We start from the raw sequence: 23,100 nt of genomic DNA, 5'->3' as shown, positions 1-23,100 counted from the left end.
GAGTAAAAAACTAGTGGATACAAGTAAATTGGTCATTAAAACAATATGTATACATTGCTCTCGTAAATGAAAAAAATGACATTTTACTTTACATTATCAGTTTCTTGTGAAATGATTATGAGCCACATCCCCAATAAAAAACAAGTTTCAAAACTGATTTTTTAAAAAGTTGAGGACAATGTGCTAGATGGTAATAACTCATTCAAGAGACCTTCATCAAAATAAGTAAAAGGAAGTCAGAGATAAGTGAGATGACAATGAACAAAAAAGAAAAGAATACAATATTCAAAAGTGCTAGAAGGGACATGGGCAAATTACAAGGTTTGAGAAATCTTACAAAGTTCTTAAATAAAAAGCCCATGACATAATAACCAAACATTATTTCTAATATCAACTGAGAGAAGATAGTTCCCCAAGCCTTCCTATTTCTTTACACACCTGCTTTAATTCTCTAACTCCTGCCTTCTTTTTTGTAAAAGGCAATTCTTTCAAACAGGGAATGTATTTGTGTTCCCTGGTCTTAAGTGGATCATTGCATTTCTAAGAGTAGTGGTGACCAAAAAAAAGGCCTACTTGGGCATGAAAAATGGGAAGCCATTTAACAAATGTGCTGTTAACCTTCTCTGTTAAGGTCCTTTTCCTACTGATAATATGTACCATTTTGAAGGATCCTCAAAGTTTTGAGAACTACAAGTACTTTCATCAGGCTCAAATAATCATCTTCCAGCTAAAGTAAAAAACTCAGAGATGATAAGTAACTTATCCAAAGTTCCACAGATGTTAGGGTAGCAGAGAGGTGACTCAAATCTAGTTGGTCCAACTCTAAAGCCTATGTGTTACCTTCCATCACATGGCACTACCATTTCCAAAATGTAAACATGAGTGATGAAAATGGACAGTAAACACCAAAGAAAGGCACACGCTGGCTAGTATGTACTACTTCTGGCTCCAATGGTTTCTCAGAGCAGCAAGTTTTCCTAGACTTTGACCATCTGTTAACTGAAAAAATCATATCTGAATGATTTTTTGACAGCCCATCAGCAATTGTGGCATCTTTATACTAGCAGAACATCCTTGTAATCAAACTATTACAAAGAATAAGTGCATTTAAAAATGAGTAAAAAGCTATAAATACACTCATCTGGAATTTAACCAAAATTAAGTTTGCTCTAAGTTCTCTAGCAAAAATATCCAAAGGATTAGACATATCAAACTTTACCAGAAAAAAACGCAATACCCACACACAATTACCAAACACAACATTCAAAAGAATTCAGTAACAGCTAAGCATTTAATTACCCTACAAACACAACTACCAATCAACTTAATTTTTAACATGCATTTTAATTCATAAGCCCCCTTTTTTACCTGTACTGTTTTTAACTGTTGGGTCTGTAACACAGAGGGCTGAGTTGTAGTATTAATCAGTTGATTTCCTGGGGTCAATGCTGAGACACCAATGACAGGTTTCACCTCTGGCCTCCCTCCAATGGTAACTACTTTAATTTGCTGCGGTGGTAACTTAGCATCTCCTGACTGGACCTGAGTTGTAACTTTCTGAGCCTGGGGTAGTTGGCTATGGGGTAGTGCTAAAACAATTGGTGAACCAGACTTCCCCAAAGTTGTTAAAATTAACTTCTGTCCATCTGGTTTAAGGGTCTGATTGCCAAGTTTAAGATCAGATGTCTGTGATACTTTGTTTAAAATAATCTGATTGGCAGATATAGTCACAGGAGTCTGAGCACCAAGTTTTTGAAGGCCACTTGGAAAAGCTGGTTTCACTGTGGTATTAGAATCTGCTTTAGTAATTGTGGTATTCACTGCAACTTGGTTAGTGTGGTTACTGTACACTGTGATTGGTTCCGTGGAAATGGGCGTGGCTGTAGAGTCACCAGTAGAATTTATGTTGACAATTTCTTCCAGTTCTGTCTCCATGGGAATTGGGGATGAAACAATAACAGCCTCAATACTATCATCATCCACTAAAGTTATACCAGTGTCCATTATCTCCTCTGGAAGCAAGCTATTCACCTCAGCTGGCACCACCTCCATGATCGTTCTCCTGATAGAAAGTTGATCAGGTACTGCAATAAAAGTTGAAAAATAAAAAATTACTAGGGTTCAAAATAGTTTTAAGAGAAGAACAAAATTATTTGAGAAAAATACAAATAACAAAATTTTAAATGATATTTTTTATTGATGTATAATTGAATAAAGGATATTCCTGATGTGGATGTGAGTTAAACCATTTTAACATATCCTCAACTTTCAAATATCTGAAATATAAGTCATATGAGACACAAAACTAGAAGCCAACATTCTCATTCACCATGTCACAACTCAAAAGTATACTGCATTCAGGCAACACTAAGTCACATAATTATAGGAAACTCCTTTCCAATGCCCACTCATAAAACTTTTAAATCTTTGACATGTCTGATGATCATCTTATTTCTTCCCATTTTTTTTCCTATTGTCAGACTTATAAACTGCTGAAGCACACAAAGAAATAAAGATTTTAAAATATAAACAGATATTGGAAAAATATCTTCAAATCTCCAGTGAGCTAGATCCTAAAATGATGGCTTTATACCATTTCTAAAAATCCATTAAATACTCAAATTAATGTTAAAAGAGTTTTTAGAGTAATCTATCTCAGCAACTGAAGATCAAAAGGCTTATTTGGCCCAAGTTTGATCAATTAGCTTCATACCAAAGAAAACCTTATTTGGAAAAAAGATTCTCAAATCCTCCTCAGCCATTTAAAATATCAAAAATGGCATCATTTGAGAAGTAAACAGCCAGTCCCCCTAAAGAAAAAAATGTTAATAATAATAATAAAGCAGGTTATGAACAAATCAGAACTGTTATGCTTTTAGTCAAAAGTAGTGCAGAACTCCCAATATAAGAATCAGTTATCTTCACTTATTAAAGAAAGTACATCATGTTTATGACTGACTAAATAGCAGTAAGTTATTTGCCTGTAAATATCAAAGATTCATAGGAACCTAATCAATAATTCTTCCTTTTTTTAAAATATGAAAATGCATTATCCATTCCAAGATTAAGAATAACAGGCGTGAGTTACAAATTATAATTATTAACATTGACAAATATTAATACTGCCCAAATTAGTCATCATTATTGAGCACTTACTATCAAACAGTAATGAGGGCTATTTAATTTACCCTCATAACAACTCTGAGATGGTAACATTACCACCCCCATTTTGCAGATGAAGAAACTTAGGTTATATAATTTGTCCAAAGCCACATAAGCTAGTAAATGGAAGAGCTAGGACTCAAACTCAGGATATGTCTTATGATAACAAAGTTCATAATTTTAATCACAAAATTATATTGCCTTAAAGTTTTACCACTGGTATTTTTTAAATGGACAAAAAATAAATCTACTCCTTTCAGTCAATCCCACCCTATATAATCATTGATCTATTCGGCCACTATAGATTAGTTCTGCTTTTTGCCCATTCTAGAAGTGCACATAAATGGAATCACATGTTATGTACTCATGACATAAAGGAAATCATATGGTATGAGCTCTTAGCATGTTGGGATTTATCTTTACTCTCGCACTTTGTTCTGTCCATTTTTACTGTTGAATAATATTCCCTTGTAAGAATCTACCATGATTTGTTTATCCATTCACAAACTGATGGACATTTGGATTGTTTCCAGTTTGAGACTCATGAATAATTCTATGAACACTCAAGTTCAAATTTTTTATGTACGCATATTTTCTTTTATTTTGAATAATACCTAGAAATTAACTTGCCAGATCATAAGGTAAGTTTATTTTAAACTTTGCATGAAACTGCCATTTTCCAACTTGGTTGTACCATTTTATACACCCACTGGAAATGTACAAGTTCTAGCTGTTCCACATCGTCACCAACAATTGGTAGTCAGTCTTTATAACGTTAGTCATTCTAGTCAGTATGAAGTGATATTTCATTGTGGTTTTAATTTAATTCCCAGATGACTAATGATGTTGAGCATCTTTTCATATGCATATTGCCGATTGGTATATTTTCTTTTGAAAATTGCCTGTTAAAATCATTTGCCATCCTTGCCGAAACCGGTTTGGCTCAGTGGATAGAGCGTCGGCCTGTGGACTCAAGGATCCCGGGTTCGATTCCGGTCAAGGGCATGTACCTTGGTTGCGGGCACATCCCCAGTGGGAGGTGTGCAGGAGGCAGCTGATCGATGTTTCTCTCTCATCGATGTTTCTAGCTCTCTATCCCTCTCCCTTCCTCTCTGTAAAAATATCAATAAAATATATTTTTTTAAAAAATCATTTGCCATTCTTAAAATACTATTGTTTTTTAGGTTTCTTTTTTAGTTAGATGAGTTCTTTATATATACTATAAAATCATCAGTCACAATAACTTGTAGCTCAAAAGAATCACTAGGGTTTTGGGACTCCAAAGTACTAGCACTTCTCTACATATGGCTCTTCCTGATCAGGAGAATCCACTCTGGCACTAATGGGCATTTACAATACAGGCATGTAAGCCTGGCTGGCGTGGTTCAGTGATTAATCGTCGACCTATGAACCAGGAGGTCACAGTTCCTGGCTCAATGTGGGGCTGTGCAGGAGGCAACCAATCAATGATTCTCTCTCATCATTGATGTTTCTATCTCTCTCTCCCTCTCCCTTTCTCTCTGAAATCAATAAAAATACATTTTTAAATTCATAAATAAAATCAATACCAATTATACCTTAGCAATGGAAACCACAACAGTATGAAACAACAAAGCCCCCATCCCCGAAAATGTCACATTGCCTTTCCTCTCCTACTGCAAACCTTGCCCAAACCCCATCAGTTGCATCTGAACACCCTATCCTCCCACAAAATAAGGTAGGATGATGACTTGAGTGCCAATATCCTATAGAGCCATAAAAGTTTAACTCTCTCCTCTGCCTAATATTCCGCCAGCATATTTAGACATGTGGGTTTGGCCTTTGATTCCCCTTTAAGAACTGGGATACCTCAACCCAACCCCTATTCATCTTTCTTCTTAAAGCACCTGAACTCCAGGTGTAGGAAGAGGGAAGGTCAGGCCATGAGGGGAGATAGTGGTCCGATAGTGCATTTACTTTAAAAGTTTCAAGCACCCACATCTGCAGCTCAACTAAACAAACGCTTAATATTTTCAACCCACCCAAAGCTCTATATCCTCATTTCCCACACAATTTTCTCACCTTTGGGGACTCAATTCAGCCGCTGCAGCCACACTGTCTTTCAGCTAAAGCCATGGAGATGAGTGTACAACAACCAAAGCACCATTAGGGCTATCTCTCAGCTCAGCCCCTAAATGTTCATTAAGAGGTAGAACACTGGAGGACTCGTATTCCTCCCAGCCCCTGTCACCCTTGCCCACCACTTGGGTAAGAATATTCAATATCCAGAGTCTTGTCCTATCCTCTAACCCAGCCCACAGCCCTCATCTTTTCTCTTTCAGAAAGCCATGTCTGTCAGCACTTCATCCTCAAGATCAAAACTGTCAAGAACTGTGAGGAATTTGAGATTTTTGACCCTCCAAGCAAGCTACCAAAGTAGCCCGTTACTGTTTCATGGATACTGGCAGACCACACGGTAGTCCTTAAGTCAGAGACGCAGGACTTATTACTCACAGCACAGTAAGGAACATGAGCACCATGTGTGTATCAGTTTCTTCACTGCCCAAGTGCCACAGAGCAGACGTGAAGATGCGGTGCTGTCAGGGGGCTTGTATCCCACCTGAGGATATTACTGACTTCTATTTGCTAGTATTTTGTTAACCATTTCTGTCTACACTCATGAGGGATATTGGTTAAGTTTTTTTTCTTGTACTGGCTGTCTGGGGATAATGCTACCCTAATAAAATGAGTTAGGAGATGTTCTCCCCTCTTCAATTTTCAGAAAAAGTCTTCCTGAAATGTGCTAAAACTCACCAATAAAGCTATCTAGACATAAATTTTTCTTTGTGGGAAGGTTTTTAACTATAAATTCAATTTCTTCAATAAGTGTAAGGTTATTCAAGTTCTCTCTTTCTTCTGGAGTAACTTTTGATATTTGAAAGTTTGTGTCCTTCAAGTAAATTTTTCATTTCCTCTAAGTTGTTGAACTTATTAGCATAAATGTATACACATTATTTTATTTTAATGTTTGTTGAAAAATGTCAACTCTCCATTCCTCATTTTGGCATTTTGTCTTTTTTTTTTTTTTTTTTTAATCAGTCTGGCTGGAGATTTAGCAATTTATTGATCTTTTCAAATAAGCTTTTTGGCATCATTGATAGTCTCAATTGTCCATTATTTATTTAATTGACTTATCTTTGTTTCCTTCCTTCTATTTACTTTAGGTTTAATTTGTTCTTTAGAAGCTTAAAATGGAAGTATAAATCAGGGTTCAACAAACTACTGTCCATAGACCAAATCAGACCCATGGTCTGTTTATGTATTACTCTCCAACAAAGAATGATTTTGACATTTTAAAATTATATATAGTTCATACATATATGCATTCATTGGTTCTTATATGTGCCCTGACCAAGGATCGAAACCACAATCTTGGCATATTGGGATGGCACTCTGAACAACTGAGATATCTGGCAGGACTATATATAATTTTTTTACAGAGCCTAAAATATTTTCTATCTAGTCCTTTATAGGAAAACTTTGTCAACCCTTTCTTCTTTTCTCAAATAAGCACTTAACATGAAAAATTTCCCGTAATGCTTCGTTAGCTACTAATGTTTTATTATCATTCACTTCAAATGTTTTCTAATATTCCTATGATTTCATCTTTAACACTGGGAAAATAAAAAAAGTGTGCTATTTATTTAGCCCTAGCCAGTTTGGCTCAGTGGATAGAGCATCGGCCTGTGGACTGAAGGATCCTGGGTTCGATTCTGGTCAAGGGCACATGCCTGGATTGCAGGCTCAATCCCCAGTAGGGAGTGTGCGGGAGGAAGCCAATCAATGATTCTCTCTCATCGATGTTTCTCTCTCTCTCTCTCTCTCTCTCTCTCTCTCTCTCTCTCTCTCCCTCTCCCTCTCCCTCTCCCTCTCCCTTCCTCTCTGAAGTCAATTAAAAAAAAAAAAGTACTATTTAATTTCCAAATATTTGTTGATTTGCTATCATGTTATTGATTTCTAACTTACTCCCATTATTGTCAGAGAATGTAATACTCTATAACATTTCCATCATTTGAAATTAGAGATGTTTTATGGCTCAGTATATGGTCTATGTTGGTGAACACTGCATGTACATCTGAAAAGAATGTGTGTTCTGTAGTTACTGAGGATAGTGTTCTATAAATGTCAATTAGGTCAAGTTGGTTCATAGTGTTGTTCAGATCTTCTATATTCTCAGTTTTTCCTCTTCTGCCAATTACTGAGAAAGGCTGTTGAAATCCCCAAATATGATTGTGGATTTTGTCTAGTTCTCTTCTGTGCATTTTTACTTTGTATATTATGAAGCTCTGTCATTAGGAAGAACATGTTTTTTTACTTGTCCTATTAAAAGAAACTAGGAGTTACAGGGCTAGAAGTCTCCTTTTCAACTAGGAATAAAGTTCAAACTTCCAACAAGAAATGGTCTGATTGGTTTAGCCAGTCTCTATGTAGTATGGGGCTGTGCAGAGTCCTAGCCACCTCATAGCCACTGAGCAGACTATGATAACTGCTTTGTGATTTAGACATCCATATCTGTTTCAGGGTCACAGGCCGAGCAGCTTATGCTAAAAGAACTCTCAAAAGGAGCTTGTGGGCATGGCAGGAAAGGGTATGGCCATCTAGTTACATGAATCATCACTCTAATTTTATCCCTTAGGAATGGAAGATATGTAATAGGACATGTAACCTCATCATCACTGTGTGGAGGACCACTTCAAGAAAAAAAGAATATCATCACAAGCCAACAGGACTGAGGAGCTCTGATTTACTTTGGCTGTATAAGGGCTTATTTGTGAAGGTATGGTAGGAAAAGAATGCAGACTATACAATGCATTCCCCATGCCTCCAATATTTTTGCTCATAAAGTTCTAAAGGCAAAGTACAATTTGAAAGTCAGTACACTGAAGTTCCCCCCTCACAGTTGAACATGGTTGAATAATTTAAGCCTAATGAGACTTAAAGATTGACTCATTTCAGAAAGTAATGATTTATAAATTTGTCTAACTTGTATTACGTTTTGAAAATCTAAGTTAGTTCCACCACTCTCATAACCACTGCTCTTAAGGCATTCCATAGCTTTACTCGGGTATTTCCATCATAGCACCTATCACAATCCGAAAGGAGCTTTGTTTATAGTCTGATTCTTCCTCCCCCATTTTTAGAATGCAAGCTCCATGAGGACAGGGACTTGTCTGTCTTTATTACCATTGTATTCCCTTTCCCCAGTGCCCAGAACAGAGCTGGCAAATGATAACTTCTCAATACAAATCTGAAGGATGAATAAATTAATTAATCATGGAGAAGGGATATTATCTAAAACTCTAGCATTATTTACATTAGGCTCTGAAAGATAACTTTGTCTATTTGAGTAACATAGGTTTATCTAATGCTGAGTCTTTACAACACTTAATAATATTGTCATAACTGAGAAACTCCTTTACAAATAAGATTCTAAATACTCAGATTTAGCTTTTAACCAGTATTCTCTGCAGTTATATTCCATCTGAAAATCTACAAGGTTTTCTTAGCTTTTAACTAGCTTGTGATTTTTATCAGTCATTTAATTAACAAATACTAATTGCTTCCCAACTTTGTGGAGGGCATTATGGGAAATTTACCAAAGACCTTGCCCTGACAGAGTTTAGAAATCAATAGAAGAACAGCATGATCATAGTTGTACTTTGGGAGGACTAACTTCATCTCAGTATTTTATTGGGCTGGATGCAGGGAGACCAGTTAGAAGGCAATTACAATAATTAGTTCAAGACAGAGATAAATGGAGGTCTGACTGAGAATAATGACAATGAAAACAAATGAATTAAATATAAAATGAAAAACGTTCAATAGAAATGACAAATGTTCTATGTTTTTATATTTTTTAAGAGTTTTATACAGAATATTACCAATGTTGAAACCTGTTCTTTTCTTAGTTATAGGTGGAGGACAACCTGGGTGAACAACTGTTTCATTCTTGCACATAATAATAGGAAGTGATAACCTATCAGCGTATTACAGATGAGCGAGTAATTTGCAGAGGTTTAGACAGAAATATCTACATGTTTAATAATTATACTTTTGTACTTAGAGAAATTACCATCAGCACTGATTCATTATAAAATTTGAATTTTAGCTTTCATTTCTAAAAGCAAACATCAACACTCAAAGACTAGATACACAACAATATTTCTTAAACTTAATTGGGAGTAGCAGACTATAATCCATGAGTCCTGATGAAGATTTTTTTAAAATATATTTTATTGATATTTTACAGAGAGGAAGGGAGAAGGATAGAGAGCTAGAAACATCGATGAGAGAGAAACATCGATCAGCTGCCTCCTGCACACCTCCCACTGGGGATGTGCCCGCAACCCAGGTACATGCCCTTGACCGGAATCGAACCCGGGACCCTTGAGTCCACAGGCTGACGCTCTATCCACTGAGCCAAACCGGTTTTGGCCTGATGAAGATTTTTAAAGTTTATATTTTCATTTTGATACTTTAAAAAAATATATTCTGGATCACCTGGATAACAACCTCATATCCACAACCAATGGTACTAGAATTAGGGTGAGCTAAAGAAAAAGACACAGAACAGTCTTACAAGATTAAATGATATATTTACGCCAAGTGAAAGCCAAACCACCTAACCCGTGAGCATTCAAATACAGAAAAGTGGTATAGAAATTAGGTTATAATAGGATATATAGTATATAGAAAACTCCACATCTTACCAAGGCAGACAATAAATAGTATATTACTATGCAAAGAAAGATTTTGTTTCAGCAAAACATCATCATCTATCCTACATTTAATTTGTTTTACTGGTTTTATAGTTTGGCTTATATTTCATTTATAAATTTACTTTTGTTACTTGCATACAAGCAGTAAGCCTAAAGAATTTACATCTATATACATATAAAATTAAATATTTTAATCAAATAAAATTATTTAGGCCAACACTGGGGATTCACAATATTTTTCCCCCTTTTCATGCTTAAGACTAACATAGTGTGGGAAAAACATGGAGATTCAAATCAGAAATAACCATCTCCAAATCCTGGTTCTCTCAGCAGTTTAATGTATAAACCTAAGCAATAATTTCTAAGCCTCGTTTATTTGCAGGGTTAACTATGAAGACAGTTATGTGGTACACTATAATTCAAATGAAAATTATTTTCCTCTATCTAAATTAGCTTCCTCTGATCTCTTTTTTATGGCATTCAATATTCTATCAAACAGCAGGGTTTAAGGCCTTCATCTTTAATGTCTCTCTATAGAATTAGTCATTTATCACAATGTCTCCTTCCCACTACAACCAAGAATTTCCACATCTCCAAAGCTTTTAGCCTACAATGTATTTTTACCGTCATCTCCTCTAATCTATAACACATCCCACATAAAAACTACCGGATCTCTGTGGCTGTCACTCTCCTGTTTAAAAAATTTCTGTAATTTTCAAAGCCTTCTGCATACATTAAGGCCCTATTCAACCCTTCCAACCTACCTCTGATTCCTAAATTAAACATTCCCTGAGACAATATTGAGGTATCTCCTATCCCTAGCATAATATGTAAAGCACAATAGATAACAGATAACCAATACTAATATCTGGAAAAAATAATGGAAATGTATAATGCTCCCCCCATAAAGACACTGGACTATCTCCAGTAGCATAACTTTTCCTGTATTTCTTTCTAACACAATTCTAATTATTAATAGACAAGTGTTCTAACCACAACAATCTAAAAACTGGTCTTTAAAGACAATCACAGAGAATCACAAATGACAACAGCCCTTTGTGACTGAAAAAAAATAAGAAAAACAATGAAAAAGACATTTTCATCTCCATCTTTAATTATTTTTAAAATTCTTAGTCTTGCCCAGCCGGGTTTGCTCAGTGTTGGCCTGAAGGCCAAAGGGTCTCAGGTTCAATTCCTGGTCAAGGGCATGCACCTCTGTTGCAGGTTCTCCAGACCCAGTAGGGGTGCGAGTGGGAGTCAACCAATTGATGTGTCTCTCTCATATCAATGTTTCTCCCCCCTCCTCCTCCATTCTCTCTAGAAATCAATTGGAGGAAGGGGGAATGTCCTCAGGTGAGGATTAAAAAAATAATAGTAAATAAATAAAAATTCTTACTCTTACTACTAACCTAGCAGCTAGGTTGGCATGGACCAAATAATTGCAACATAAAATCTATAACAAGAAAAAAACAAAAACCACAGAATCAAATTCCTACTAGATATAAGAACATCAGACATATGATTTTTAAAAATTCATTAAATAAATCTTCTGAGTACCTCTCAGTACCCTAAAAAAATTTTTGGTCTCAGCCTTCTAATGAACGAAAGCCAAATGTCCAAGATACACACAAAATATTTTACCTCTGAATAAAATATATATATATGATACTTATTAAATACTATGACATCATCTCTTTGTAGGAAACTTGGATAAGGAAAATTACTGTAATCATAAAATTACCAGTAGGCATTTCTTAAATATTATTCACCTCTGTTTCCTCTCATATACTCAATGTCACTGACCCAATCCTCTATTACAAAAGCTGGAAAAAAACAGGGCTTGAAATTAACATATAAAATTTTGACTCATATGTAACTTTTCAGTAACACTACTGTTGTGTGCAAGGAGACAGACCCCTTAGGGATCTACAGCACAATCTAAAACACACAGGGATCTTTAGATAATCTAACAAAATTAAACTATGGATGTTATAAAGTCAATTAGTCCAATTCTCCAGCTCTTTAAACAAAGGTGTCCAGTATTTTAGAATATAAACATTCTCAATTCATCTTTACCAACTTAATGACTCACATCAGATGCATGCATCAAGCTATCACAACTTCCTTAACAATGAAGGCAAAACTTGTGAACCAAAATAGAGCCCCCAGAGCTGTGATTCACTTGAATTATAAAATCTACTGCAAAATCTTTCATAACTTTAGTCTCTGAATTGACGAAATGGATGGGGGTTGGGGGAGTCACAAAGAAAAACTATAAAGCATACATGACAGTATCTCAATTGTTATTTGCCAATGGCAGGGCCAAAGGGGTCAACTCTACAGATGACAGAGCCATAAAAGAAAAAGGCAATATTTTAAATTCTTACAAAACTGGTCCATATGCTCAAAAAATGTGGGCATCCACACCCAAACAAGTTATAGACTATGATCTAAATCAAGAGCTTAAATGCAGAATAAAATGCCAATGCTCTGCCTCCCTAAAGAAACATACAACCCCATAAATTGCTGACCATCATCAAACCAATACCCACCAGAGTGGGTATTTTGAATATTAAATCAGAAAATCGTGATAAGTGCTAGCGGTTCCTCTAGGCCTCAGCAGCAGCCTTAGGTATCAGAGCAAACTCGAGCCCTCTTAATACTCAAAGAATAATGTTGATGTCATTACGAGGCTACTGATTCTTTGCACTCAGGACTAGTCATTCCTTGATCCACAACACAATTCTATCCCCCCACCCCACCCCCAAAATAAAGAATCTCAAGACAGAGAAGCCCTCGGGTACCCCCTTCTCTACCTCCAGCGGCAGCAGCCTTCTCCGTCCGGCTCCGAGGTGGGGGCTCCAGAAGGTCCCGGGCAGTTCGGAGCCCGGGCGGTGCTTGTTTTGCCCGTGCACGGTAGCTCTGGCCAGATACTAGCTTTCCCAGTACGCCCTAAGTGGAGCGCTACCGGGGACCCGGGGCTGAAGAGGGAGCCCGGGTGGCGACGCCGCCGCTGCCGCCGCCTCTGGTATGTCAGGGGCCGGGATTGTATTTCGAAAGATCCGCCATTTTCACCTCGTCATCACCATCACAGCTCAGCAGCTTCCCCGACAGCCCCAGCCCCGGCCGCCGCCGCCGCCGCCGCCGGTAACCTCCCCCTTCCTCCTCCTCCCCTCCTGGCCCTCCCCTCTCGAGAGGCGCACACCCACAGATCCGGGTAAACCTCCCGCCGGCCCCGCCAGCCTTCAAATGCACTGGGAGGTACACACAGCCCACGCCGAGACCTCCCACCCCACTAGGAAAAATGGTGATCCTGCGGCCCGGCAGCCACGCCAAAGGAAGTCACGCCACCTGCGGGGTCCCCAGTCTGGCATATATTTATTTTGAAGAGCAAAAGCCATGGGGAAGACGACATAAGGACAATAAAGAACCCCAAATTATTTCACTTTCAAAAAAGCAATTCGAGGTGATGGCATGTATTTTATTCACTGTGCCCATCTCAGGCACTAAAAACAAGATCCAGACCTTTAATGTCACTCACCAACTCCGACATTTTCCTCCACTGTCAGTACTACTTGGACAGAATGAGCTATCTCCATAGGCACGTCTAACCTCTCTGACACATTTGTAAATTACAGTCATTGATCCTCATGCAGATACTGTGGTCAAAACGAAGTTCTGAACTACTTTCCTCTCCACTTAATTTCATCTGATCATTTCTGTCCTTGAACACTGTAACTTCCAGTTTGTCATTGGCTTAAGATGCCAAAGTGCAACTACGTTTAAAATGTATTGATCTTGTTCATGGATGAACAGTGAAAATAAACAGCTTGCTTTAGAACAAGACCCCAGAGTTACCTATCTACCCCCACCAGCTCTTATCATGCAGTTTAATAAATAACTAAAAGAGAGCACAGATTTTTTTTTTTTTGAAAGAGAGAGGGAGGTTTGTTGTTCCACTTATTTATGCATTCATTGGTTGCTTCTTATATGTGCCCTAACCCGGGATCGAACCCACAACCTTGGTGTATCAGTACGACACTCTACCCAACTGAGCTACCCAGTCAGGGCTAACATAGGTTTCTTTTAATCATCAAAGAAATAACAAGAAAACATAAGCTGCAAGGCTTCTAAGGAGACCGGAATTTTTAAAAAACCTAAATTGGCTACCATTGTTAATTTCAGAAAGATATGATAATCACCCATTCAAAAGCCGAATTCCATACCTGTCAAATACAGCATAAACTCTAAAAGACCAATCTGAAATGAGCAAATTGAATTTCAAGGTTTCGAATAGGGTCCCTCTACTGTCTTTTTTAAGTTAGTCTAAGAAGAGTGAGGTAGAAGTTGAAAAAGCCATTTCATTTCCTTACCTTGCTTGAGTGACAACTCCATATAAAAGTCAGTAAATTCAGGCTTAAACCAGTGTTATTTACTACCCAGCCTAATCGCCGTCTCTATACCCAGCCTGCTACAGGCTTGAAAGTATCAAGTCTTCCCAGCGTCTTCATCTTTGAACTTTATTTCCCCACCGCCAGCCGCGTCCACCCGCACTCTGCTTGGTGTTTACCGTTGCTTGGCCAAGCTAAGTCCCGGCCCGCTCCCTTCCCCCGTGCACCTCGGGGACATTATGACATTTGGCTGGTGGGCTTCGCGAGGAAAACGGACACACACGAAGATACTACACAAAGGGGCGTAGGAAGAACGGGGCGGCGGGCAGCAGGGAAAGGAAGGGCTGGTACAAAATGACACAGCAGCAAAACCGGTTCCCAGAAAGCCGGGGCCGACACGGCCGGCTTCCCCGGCCACGCAGTGTGCTTGTCAACAGCCGCGGGAGCCCTTCCTCCAGGCCGCCAGGAAGGGCGGGAGGCCGGGTGACAGCCGCCCTCCCGGGTGCGGGCGGGAAGGGGCCGAGCCCGGGAGGATCCTCCCGCCCACTGCGGCCCGGGGGTGGGGCACTGCGACCCCCAGCCTGCAGGTTCCCGCTCTCCGCCACCACCCAGCAGCCCCGACTCCCGGAGGGAGCGGTCAGGCGCCCTTCGTCCTCGCCACCACCCGCAGCGGGGGCCGGCGCCCCTTCCCGCCCGCCTGCCCAGATGCCCCCACCCCGGGGTCTGACACTCACCAAAGCCGGCGGCGCCGCCGCCTTCTCCTCGCGCCGCGCTCCCTGGGCTCCCAGCTGCCGCGGCGGCGGCGGCGCCTCCGAGACACAGACCCGGGTTTGTTCAAAATCACGCGCCCAGCGCCATTCCACCGCCGCATCCCATAATACGCTGGGCCCTCCCCGCCCGCGCGCCCCTCTCCGCCCGCCCCTCCACTCCTCCTGCCCCGCCTCCCCGCAGGCTTTTCCCCCGCCCCTTCCGCGGCGCCGGTCCCGCCCCCTGGCAACCCGAGCCCGCGTCATTCCGCAGGCGCCGTCAGCACGCTCCAGCGCCACGTGACTCCGAGGGGGTGCTCTGTCAAAGCTTTCGCACGGAATGTTCCATCTGGCTGAGATGGGAGGGGTGGAGCGGGATCGCGCCCGGAGCTGGGAGGGCCTGACTCATCTCGCATCCTTGTTAGGGAGTCCGTGTTATATGTAGGTGCGATTTCCAGCATCCTGCCGCTGCTTGATGTGCTTGGTGGGAAGGTGATCAATATTCACTAATGGCAACTCTTGTCGACTTTTAGGCACTAATTTTGTAGGGGTAGCCAAAGAGCCCCTGGAGACCACGCAGAGTTAAACTTATTTTGAAAGGGAGTTTTTTGCAGTATACAACTAAGACAAACATAATCAACATTTTTTGTATTTAGACACCTTTTCCTTTTATTTTTCCCCCACTCTCTTTATGATAAAGTAAAAAAAAAAGTGCCTAAATCTGGAGTTGGATAAACAGGCACTGAGAGGTCATTCAGTTAATAACTGCTCCGTGTGAGACAAGAACTACTCAGAAGAAACAATAGAAATTACAAGTGAGTGTAATGTAAAATAGTGTGGTACAGTCTACAATTGCTAATGGAGCATGGAGGACATGCAGGTCAACATGAGAGACTGTAGCCCCTGAACAATGGAGGAGGAGAGACTGTAGCCCCTGAACAATGGAAGAGGAGAGAAGCTGCATTCACTGAAATCTAGCAGTCCGGGTTTTAAATTCTGGCACCTCCACTTATTAGTGTATACCATTTACCAAGTTTCTTTTCCCATCTACGAAATAAAAAATAAAGCCTCCCAGGATTCTGAGGGTTAAATGAAGAGAAGGGTGTCAAGCAGCTACACAGTCTCTGCCTCAGATGTTTGTTCTATTTTGCCATAATCAACACCACCCTATACCTCCCACCTCAAAATCAGTGGTTAGGATTTAGTGAGGCAAGTGACATTAAATTAGCAAAGGCTTGGAAGTGGTAAGGTCTATGGCCTGTGCAAGGACAGTGAGAAAACTGGTTTTGTTGAGGATCAGTAGGTGAGCCCCCTTTTCCAGGAGCCTTGAAAGCTAGTATGAGAAAACATCCTCATGGTTAAATTATTAGTGGTACTGTGGGGCACCTCTGGAAGGAAGAAGGGAGTGAGACGGGGTAACCAAACCCAGGTAAATTCTAGGGAAACGAAGAATCTCCCTAAAAGCAGAGAATTTCCCAGTTTATTTCACAAAGGCTAGCATAACTCTGATACCAAAATCCAAGGCAAACAGTACCCAAAAAGGGGGGGGGGGGAAGATTCTTACGTTCTCAATGACTTTGTTCCAAAGACAAAATTGAGTATTAAAATACAAAGCCAGTAATGTGTTAATAAAAAGAATTCACACTGTGACAAAGTATAGTTTATTCCAAGAATGGTGGCTTAACATTGAGAAATCTGCTCAGGTACTTTTTCAAATTAAAGGAGAAAAGCCAAATGATATTCTTTAGGGATGCATTATATAACATTCAACAGCCATTTCTGAATTTCAAAAATTCTTAGTAAATGAGAAATGAACACATTTTCTTAATTGGATCAAGATAGTCATCAGAAAACACCAGTAGCTTCATACAGTAGAGTGAAATGGCACAAGCATTCACATTAAAGTCAGGGACCTGACAAAACAAACTATATTACTGGATACCTATTATGCGCCAGGCATTCTGCTAAGTTCAAAGTATACTAGAGTTGATAAATTTTTCTTAAGTAGGTTAGTTAACAAAAGATTATTTAGAAGTTCCTTTGTTCATGAGTCCATTTGTTATAAGTCCAGCTTTAGGCCTTCTGTGCTCCTGCCACTCAGAGGGTCACTCTAAGCCAGGGGTGGGAAACCTTTTTTCTGCCAAGATTCATTTAGATATTTATAACATCACTAGAGGCCCATTGCACGAAGATTCGTGCAATAGGCCTTCCTTTCCCTGGCTGCTGGCACTGATTTTCCTCCAGCACCCGGGACCCAGGCCTTCGCTCTGGCTGCAGCAGAGAAGCCAAGCCTCGAGTCTTCTCTGCTCTGGCCACAGCGGAGAAGCCAAGCCTCTTCAGTCTTTAGTTGTCTTCAGTCTTCGGTCTTCGCTCTGTGCTTGCGAATGCAAATTAACCTTCCATCTTTGTGGAGTTAATTTGCATACTCACTCCTGATTGGCTCGTGGGTGTCATGGAGGTACAGTCAATTTGCATATTTCTCTTTTATTCGTGTAGATTTGCAGGCCATAGAAAATTATCAATTTAAAAATTAGCCTGCTATGCCCTGGCTGATTTGGCTCAGTGGATAGAGCGTCGGCCTGCCGCCTGAAGGGTCCCAGGTTTGATTTCGGTCAAGGGAATGTACCTTGGTTGCGGGCACATTCCCCAGTAGGGGGTGTGCAGGAGGCAGCTGATCGATGTTTCTCTCTCATCGATGTTTCTAACTCTCTATCCTTCTCCCTTCCTCTCTGTAAAAAATCAATAAAATATATATTAAAAAAATAAAATAAAATAAAAATTAGCCTGCTAGAAGGGGGGAAAAAAGAAAACAAACAAAAATATTTAGCCTGCTATATTTGGTCAAATATTTAATAAACACCCCTAATGCTTTGGCAGGGCCAGACCAAATAATTTTTTGAGCTTTATACAGTCCTCAGGGCCAAACATTCCCCACCCCTGCAAGTTCATGCCCTTTTCCCAGCAGTAAATTTCTTGTTACTTAATGCTTGGTAGACTGATTGTGGGGGTGAGGGCAAGGAAGACAGCTTCTCTCCCATCCTGTTCCAACTTCATACTTACACGGGCTTTGGGTCCCTGGGTCTCGGTGATTCTGACCCTCCCCAATATTATGACCTCTACTAGTCTAGGCTCAGGACAGTTTCTACTCCTCTCCCAGGAATACAGGGGATTTTTTTCCCTCTTTTTTCCTCTAACTCCAGCTGCAATGCGCCCCATCTGTCCCTTGAGGAACAGCAGGTTTGCTGCCTTCCTCCAACAGTTTGAGTCTTACGTTCCTTAGAGGAGAAGGCTCTGGGCTTCATATTGCCTTTCCTGCAGTGGCAGCCACTCCTCTCCTTTAAGCCTGTACCACCTCACAGTCTTTGCCACTCTGCCCCCAATCTTTGTCCTGGGTACCCATGAAGATCCCTGGAGAAAAGCCTAGGAGTGGATATGAACTCCCCTTATGATTGTGACTCAGATGGGGTTCCCATGACAGCCCACATTCAGTCTTTAGCAATTTATTTAAAAATGTAGTAGAATTCTTTTTCCCGTTTGAATACTGCACCATCTTCCTTCCCATGCTCTGCCACCAGTGACCCAGTGTTTTGCATCTCTTCTGTGCTTAGAAGCACCAGGCTTTCCTTACATCTCAGGCCAGTTGTTGCCCTGTGACCTCAGCTCTCTGATTGGCTTGGTAAAAGTGATAATTTTGTAGATTACCGAGCTTATGTTGTGGTGATAAGAGTAATGCTTTTTCCAGCTTTCTGCCCCAAGGCAGAAGCTAGAACTTCTCCAGGTTTTATTTTTATTAAGAGAATCTGAGGGTCTCTATTGTTGCACCACAAGTCTCATCAATTTTTATCCAGGAAAGTCCTTATATTAAGTCTCTTAACCCAACCCTTCCTACTTGTCTTTCTATATCTTAGAATTCTTGTTTTACAATCCAAGTTTCACTATCTGCTTCTGGCTAATGCCACAGTTGGTAGCATATTCAGACTATCTTCTCCACTTACTGACAGTAGTTCCTAATCAATCTTTGGATTTGTGTACTCCTTGATTTTAGTGCCACCCTCAGAGAAGGGAGATGGACACAACATAACATTCAACGATGCTGGAATTTTCTAGATCTCCTATGTACCCAACTATGTTCTTTACTCAATTTAACAAATATTTTTGAGCACTTACTAAATAAAAAACACACTGTTCTGGGTTCAGATAGTCTATAAAAATGAATCCGGTTGTCACATCTCTTTCGCCTTTCTCGCTTCTTCCAATTCAACTATATGAACCCACTTGAAACATGACTATGTGGGAACCAGCAGACAGACACAGTGGGCAATAGATGGCATGACTGAAGCTTAAGGTTATAGTGAGTCTAGAGGCAGAAAGGAAACAGGATCAGAACACACTGGATAATGGAGAGAGTATAGCTTATAAAGATCTATGGACCTCCAAGAGGAGGGATAGAATCTGACTGGGAATTGTTCTTAACAGGACCTGCTGGTCATCCTGACATCTATGGGACTTTGGAGGAGCAGAACAATTGTGTTGAAACTTCTCTTCCTTTGAGGCTGGATAAGCATTAGGCTTTGAAACTGCTACAGAAGACAACTTAAACCATAAATGAATATATAAATCCCATCTAATAAAGAGGGAATATGCTAATTGACCCTCATGCCGTCACAAAAGATGGCGGCACCCACAGCCACAAGATGGCAGCACCCAGTCCCCTCAGCCCCAGGCGCCTGCCTCCGGAGTCTCCCAGTCCCCTCAGCCCCCCAGACGCCCAGGGCCGCCCGAAGCTCAGGTAACCAGGGCCAGCTGAGGCTTGCACTGCCAGCAGTGGCAGCAGCAGAGGTGTGATGGGGCGTTGCCTTCCCATGATCACTGGGTCGCCTCCTGCCCCTGAGGGTTCCCAGACTGTGAGAGGGGGAAGGCTGGGCTGAGGGACCGCCCTCCAGTGCATGAATTTTTATGCACTGGGCCTCTAATGCATAAATAAAAGCACTTCAGAAGACTAAATTCAATACATACACACAAGATTATGCAACAAAAGTTCCCTTTTTAAATGAAGGTTTTACATTCAGTGAAATGCACAGATTTTTTTTTTTTTTTGAAATGCACAGATCTTAAGTGTACAACTTGATAAGCTTTGGTAAATCCATACATGCATATAATGCACACTCCTACCAATATATAGGACATTTCTATCACCTCCTACTTCTTTCCAGTAAATTCCCACCCTTCCCCATTTCCCCTCCCCAGGCAATTTCTGATTTTCAATCACTGTAGATTAGTTTTGTCTGATTTAGAATATGTAGATGGAACCATAATGTCAACCTTAAAAATAAAATAGCCATCATTTTACCAGCAAAATGAGTTTATTTGGGAATAGCAGAGAATTATAACTTGAGACAATCAAGCTATGGCAAACCATAGGTATGTTCAAGAATACCAACTGGAAGATTCCAGAGATAAACAATTCATAAATTGCACATCATTCTATCAGATGAAATCTTGTACTGTCATCTGCTCCATCCTGTCCCGGACGTGAATCATCCCTTGTCCAGCTTATCCATGCTGTATATACACGTTAGCCATTTAGCAGATGTCTGGGTTACCAGATTGACTGAGATAGTACCACAGTGCTGTGTTCAAGTAACTCTTATTTTAATTAACAATGGCCCCAAAGCACAAGAGTAGTGCTTTTTACTTAAAGTCCTTCTTTAAGTAAAAATGTGAGTACAGTACAATAACATATTTTGAGAAGAGAGAGACCACATTCATATAACTTTTATTACAGTATATTGTTATATTTTATTATTAGCTATTGTTCATCTCTTACTGTGGCTAATTTATAAATTAAACTTTATCATAAGTATGTATGCATAAGAAAAAAAAAGTACATATAGGGTTCAGTACTTTGTTTCAGGCATCCACTGGGGGTCTTGGACCGCATCCTCTATAGATAAGCAGGTATTACTGCATGTACTTTTTTGGGCACGTATTTTTTCATGTTTGGTTTCTTTCACTGTGTGTTGTTTTTGAGATTCATTCATGCTGTTAGATGTATTCGGAAAAAACAACAAACCTGAGCAGTGTGAAGAAGAGTCAAGGACGTCCCCTGGATTGACTAAAGCCCACGTGCTGCTGCATCCCTTTGTCCAGCCTGTCCGTCCCGCCCAATTGCCATCATGCCCAAGGGAAAGGCAGAAGGGGATGCTAAGGAGATAAAGCCAAGGTGAAGGACAAGCCACAGAGAAGATCCACGAGGTGATTGACTAAACCTGTTCTTCCAAAGCCAGAGCCCAAGCCTCAAAAAGCCCTTGCAAAGAGGAGAGAAAAGGTACTCAAAGGGAAAAGGAGGAGAGCTGATGCTGGCAAGGATGGGAATAACCCTGCAGAAAATGGAGACACCAAGACAAACCAGGCACAGAAAGCTGAAGGTGCTGGAGAGGCCAAGTGAAGCGTGTGCATTTCTGGTAACTGTGTATCTCTGGTGACTGCACAGTTTGAAAAACTATTTTTTAAAATCAAGTTTTATTTTTTTAAAAATCTATGTTCTTAGCACACAGAACTCTTCATTGTTTTTTGGGGGGAAGGATATATAGTACTAATAGAATGTCTTCAAAGCTAGACTGACATAGGAAAAAAAACCAACAACACCTTTCTCCTCCAGTTTTGAGAGACTTCCTCTTGGTTCCTGGGAGGAGGAAATCCTTTGATGTTGACTCACATTAACCACCTTAGCACAAACACCTTGTGGTGTGGGGAAACTAAAATTCATTTTTATGTCCTTTTCTCCCTCTCCACTTAAGCATAGACTTGACTCCCTTAAGCCCAGAGACCTGTTGGGACCTGACCCCCCAAAAATAGGTTACTAGCATGTTTGGGCAACTGGACTTTCCAGTGTCACCATTGAGATGGCATCCCTCAAAAGAGGCAGTTCCTTTTTTAGATTGTAGGTCTACAGATTGATAATACTGCCATTTTCATTTCACTTCCTGAAAGTCAGGGTTAGCTTGTGAAAAGTTGTTAAACAACATGTTTAATGTGAAATGTCAACCCTCCCTCTAAACTATCTCTGTTCAAAGCATCAGATAAAGACTTCATTGGGTTTTATAGTGGCTTTCTGATTTTGGTAATCTATTGAATAAGGGAGTTTGAAAGTTGTTGTATACTGTTAATGATTGTCTGCTTATGTCCTGCCTGACATACTATGATTGTTTATGATAAGTATCTTTAATAAAGCTGGATACAGCTTGAAAAAAAAAAGAAACTACAAATCCAAAATGGAGTCACTTGTGCTAAGCCCTACAAAGACTTATTATCTAATCAAACTGAAGTTTCACCCTCTCCCAGGAGTGGAATTTTAAACCAATCAGTCTAAAATTCCCTGGTCAGCATTAGTGAGGCAATCTACTCGATAGATGATAGATAGATAGATAGATAGATAGATAGATGATAGATAGGTAGATTGATAGATTGATTTCAGAGAGGAAGGGAGAGGGAGAGAGAGAAACATCAATGATGAGAGAGAATCACTGATCGGCTACTTACTTAGGTTGTGGGGATGGAGCCCACAACCTGGGCATGTGCCCTGACTGAGAATCAAACTGTAACCTCCTGGTTCATAGGTTGGCGCTCAACCACTGAGCCATGCTGGCCGGACACCTCTGTTTTTTTCTTAACAATAGTAGAGAAGTTTGATTTAGACATCCAGATATGAAATTGATGAAATTGCTTCACAAAGTCATGTGTGTGAGTTTATTCATCAGGGCGAGAAAGATTACTCTCTGCAGATTTGGGGTGCAACATCAGGGCGTGAGGTAATCTACTTGATAAGACTTCCCCTAAGTGAAGGTGACCTTCCCTTAAATAATTAAATAATCCTTGCTTAAATTATTCACTTTTTAAACTTTCTTATCCCACCCTTTTTCTATCTATAAAAACCTTCCATTTTTGCACAACTCCTTGGAGCACCCTCCTTGTTGCTAGATGGGATGCTGTCTGATTCATGAATCACCTAATAAAACAAATTAGATCTTTAAGTGTACTCAG

The 23,100-nt window shown here is 40.2% G+C and overlaps 1 protein-coding gene and 1 pseudogene across 5 annotated transcripts in view; one reads left to right on the top strand and one right to left on the bottom strand.

Moving 5' to 3' along the window:
• Positions 1 to 15,206, bottom strand: part of LIN54 (lin-54 DREAM MuvB core complex component) — a 68,259-nt gene extending 53,053 nt beyond the window's left edge. Inside the window, exons 1-2 of one of the 4 annotated variants that reach the window (XM_080675134.1) lie at positions 15,046 to 15,206; positions 1,369 to 2,084 (exon numbers count right to left, since the gene is read on the bottom strand). In XM_080675134.1, the coding sequence (XP_080531260.1) occupies positions 1,369 to 2,052 (684 nt within the window). In that variant the 5' untranslated portion in view covers positions 2,053 to 2,084; positions 15,046 to 15,206. Of the gene's footprint in view, positions 1 to 1,368; positions 2,085 to 12,736; positions 13,077 to 15,045 lie in introns of those variants that run through there. The other 3 variants (XM_080675136.1, XM_080675137.1, XM_080675135.1) reach the window with 3 other exon arrangements.
• Positions 15,207 to 21,233: 6,027 nt separating this feature from the next.
• LOC308238804 (non-histone chromosomal protein HMG-17-like) lies at positions 21,234 to 21,505 on the top strand (annotated as a pseudogene). The gene has a single exon. The product of its transcript is annotated as a non-histone chromosomal protein HMG-17-like (transcript).
• The last annotated feature ends 1,595 nt before the right edge of the window (positions 21,506 to 23,100 follow it).

The sequence above is a fragment of the Plecotus auritus genome (genome assembly GCF_963455305.1).
Source record: "Plecotus auritus genome assembly, chromosome: 1".
Taxonomy (NCBI): domain Eukaryota; kingdom Metazoa; phylum Chordata; class Mammalia; order Chiroptera; family Vespertilionidae; genus Plecotus; species Plecotus auritus.
This window is presented reverse-complemented; position numbering and strand designations above follow the sequence as displayed.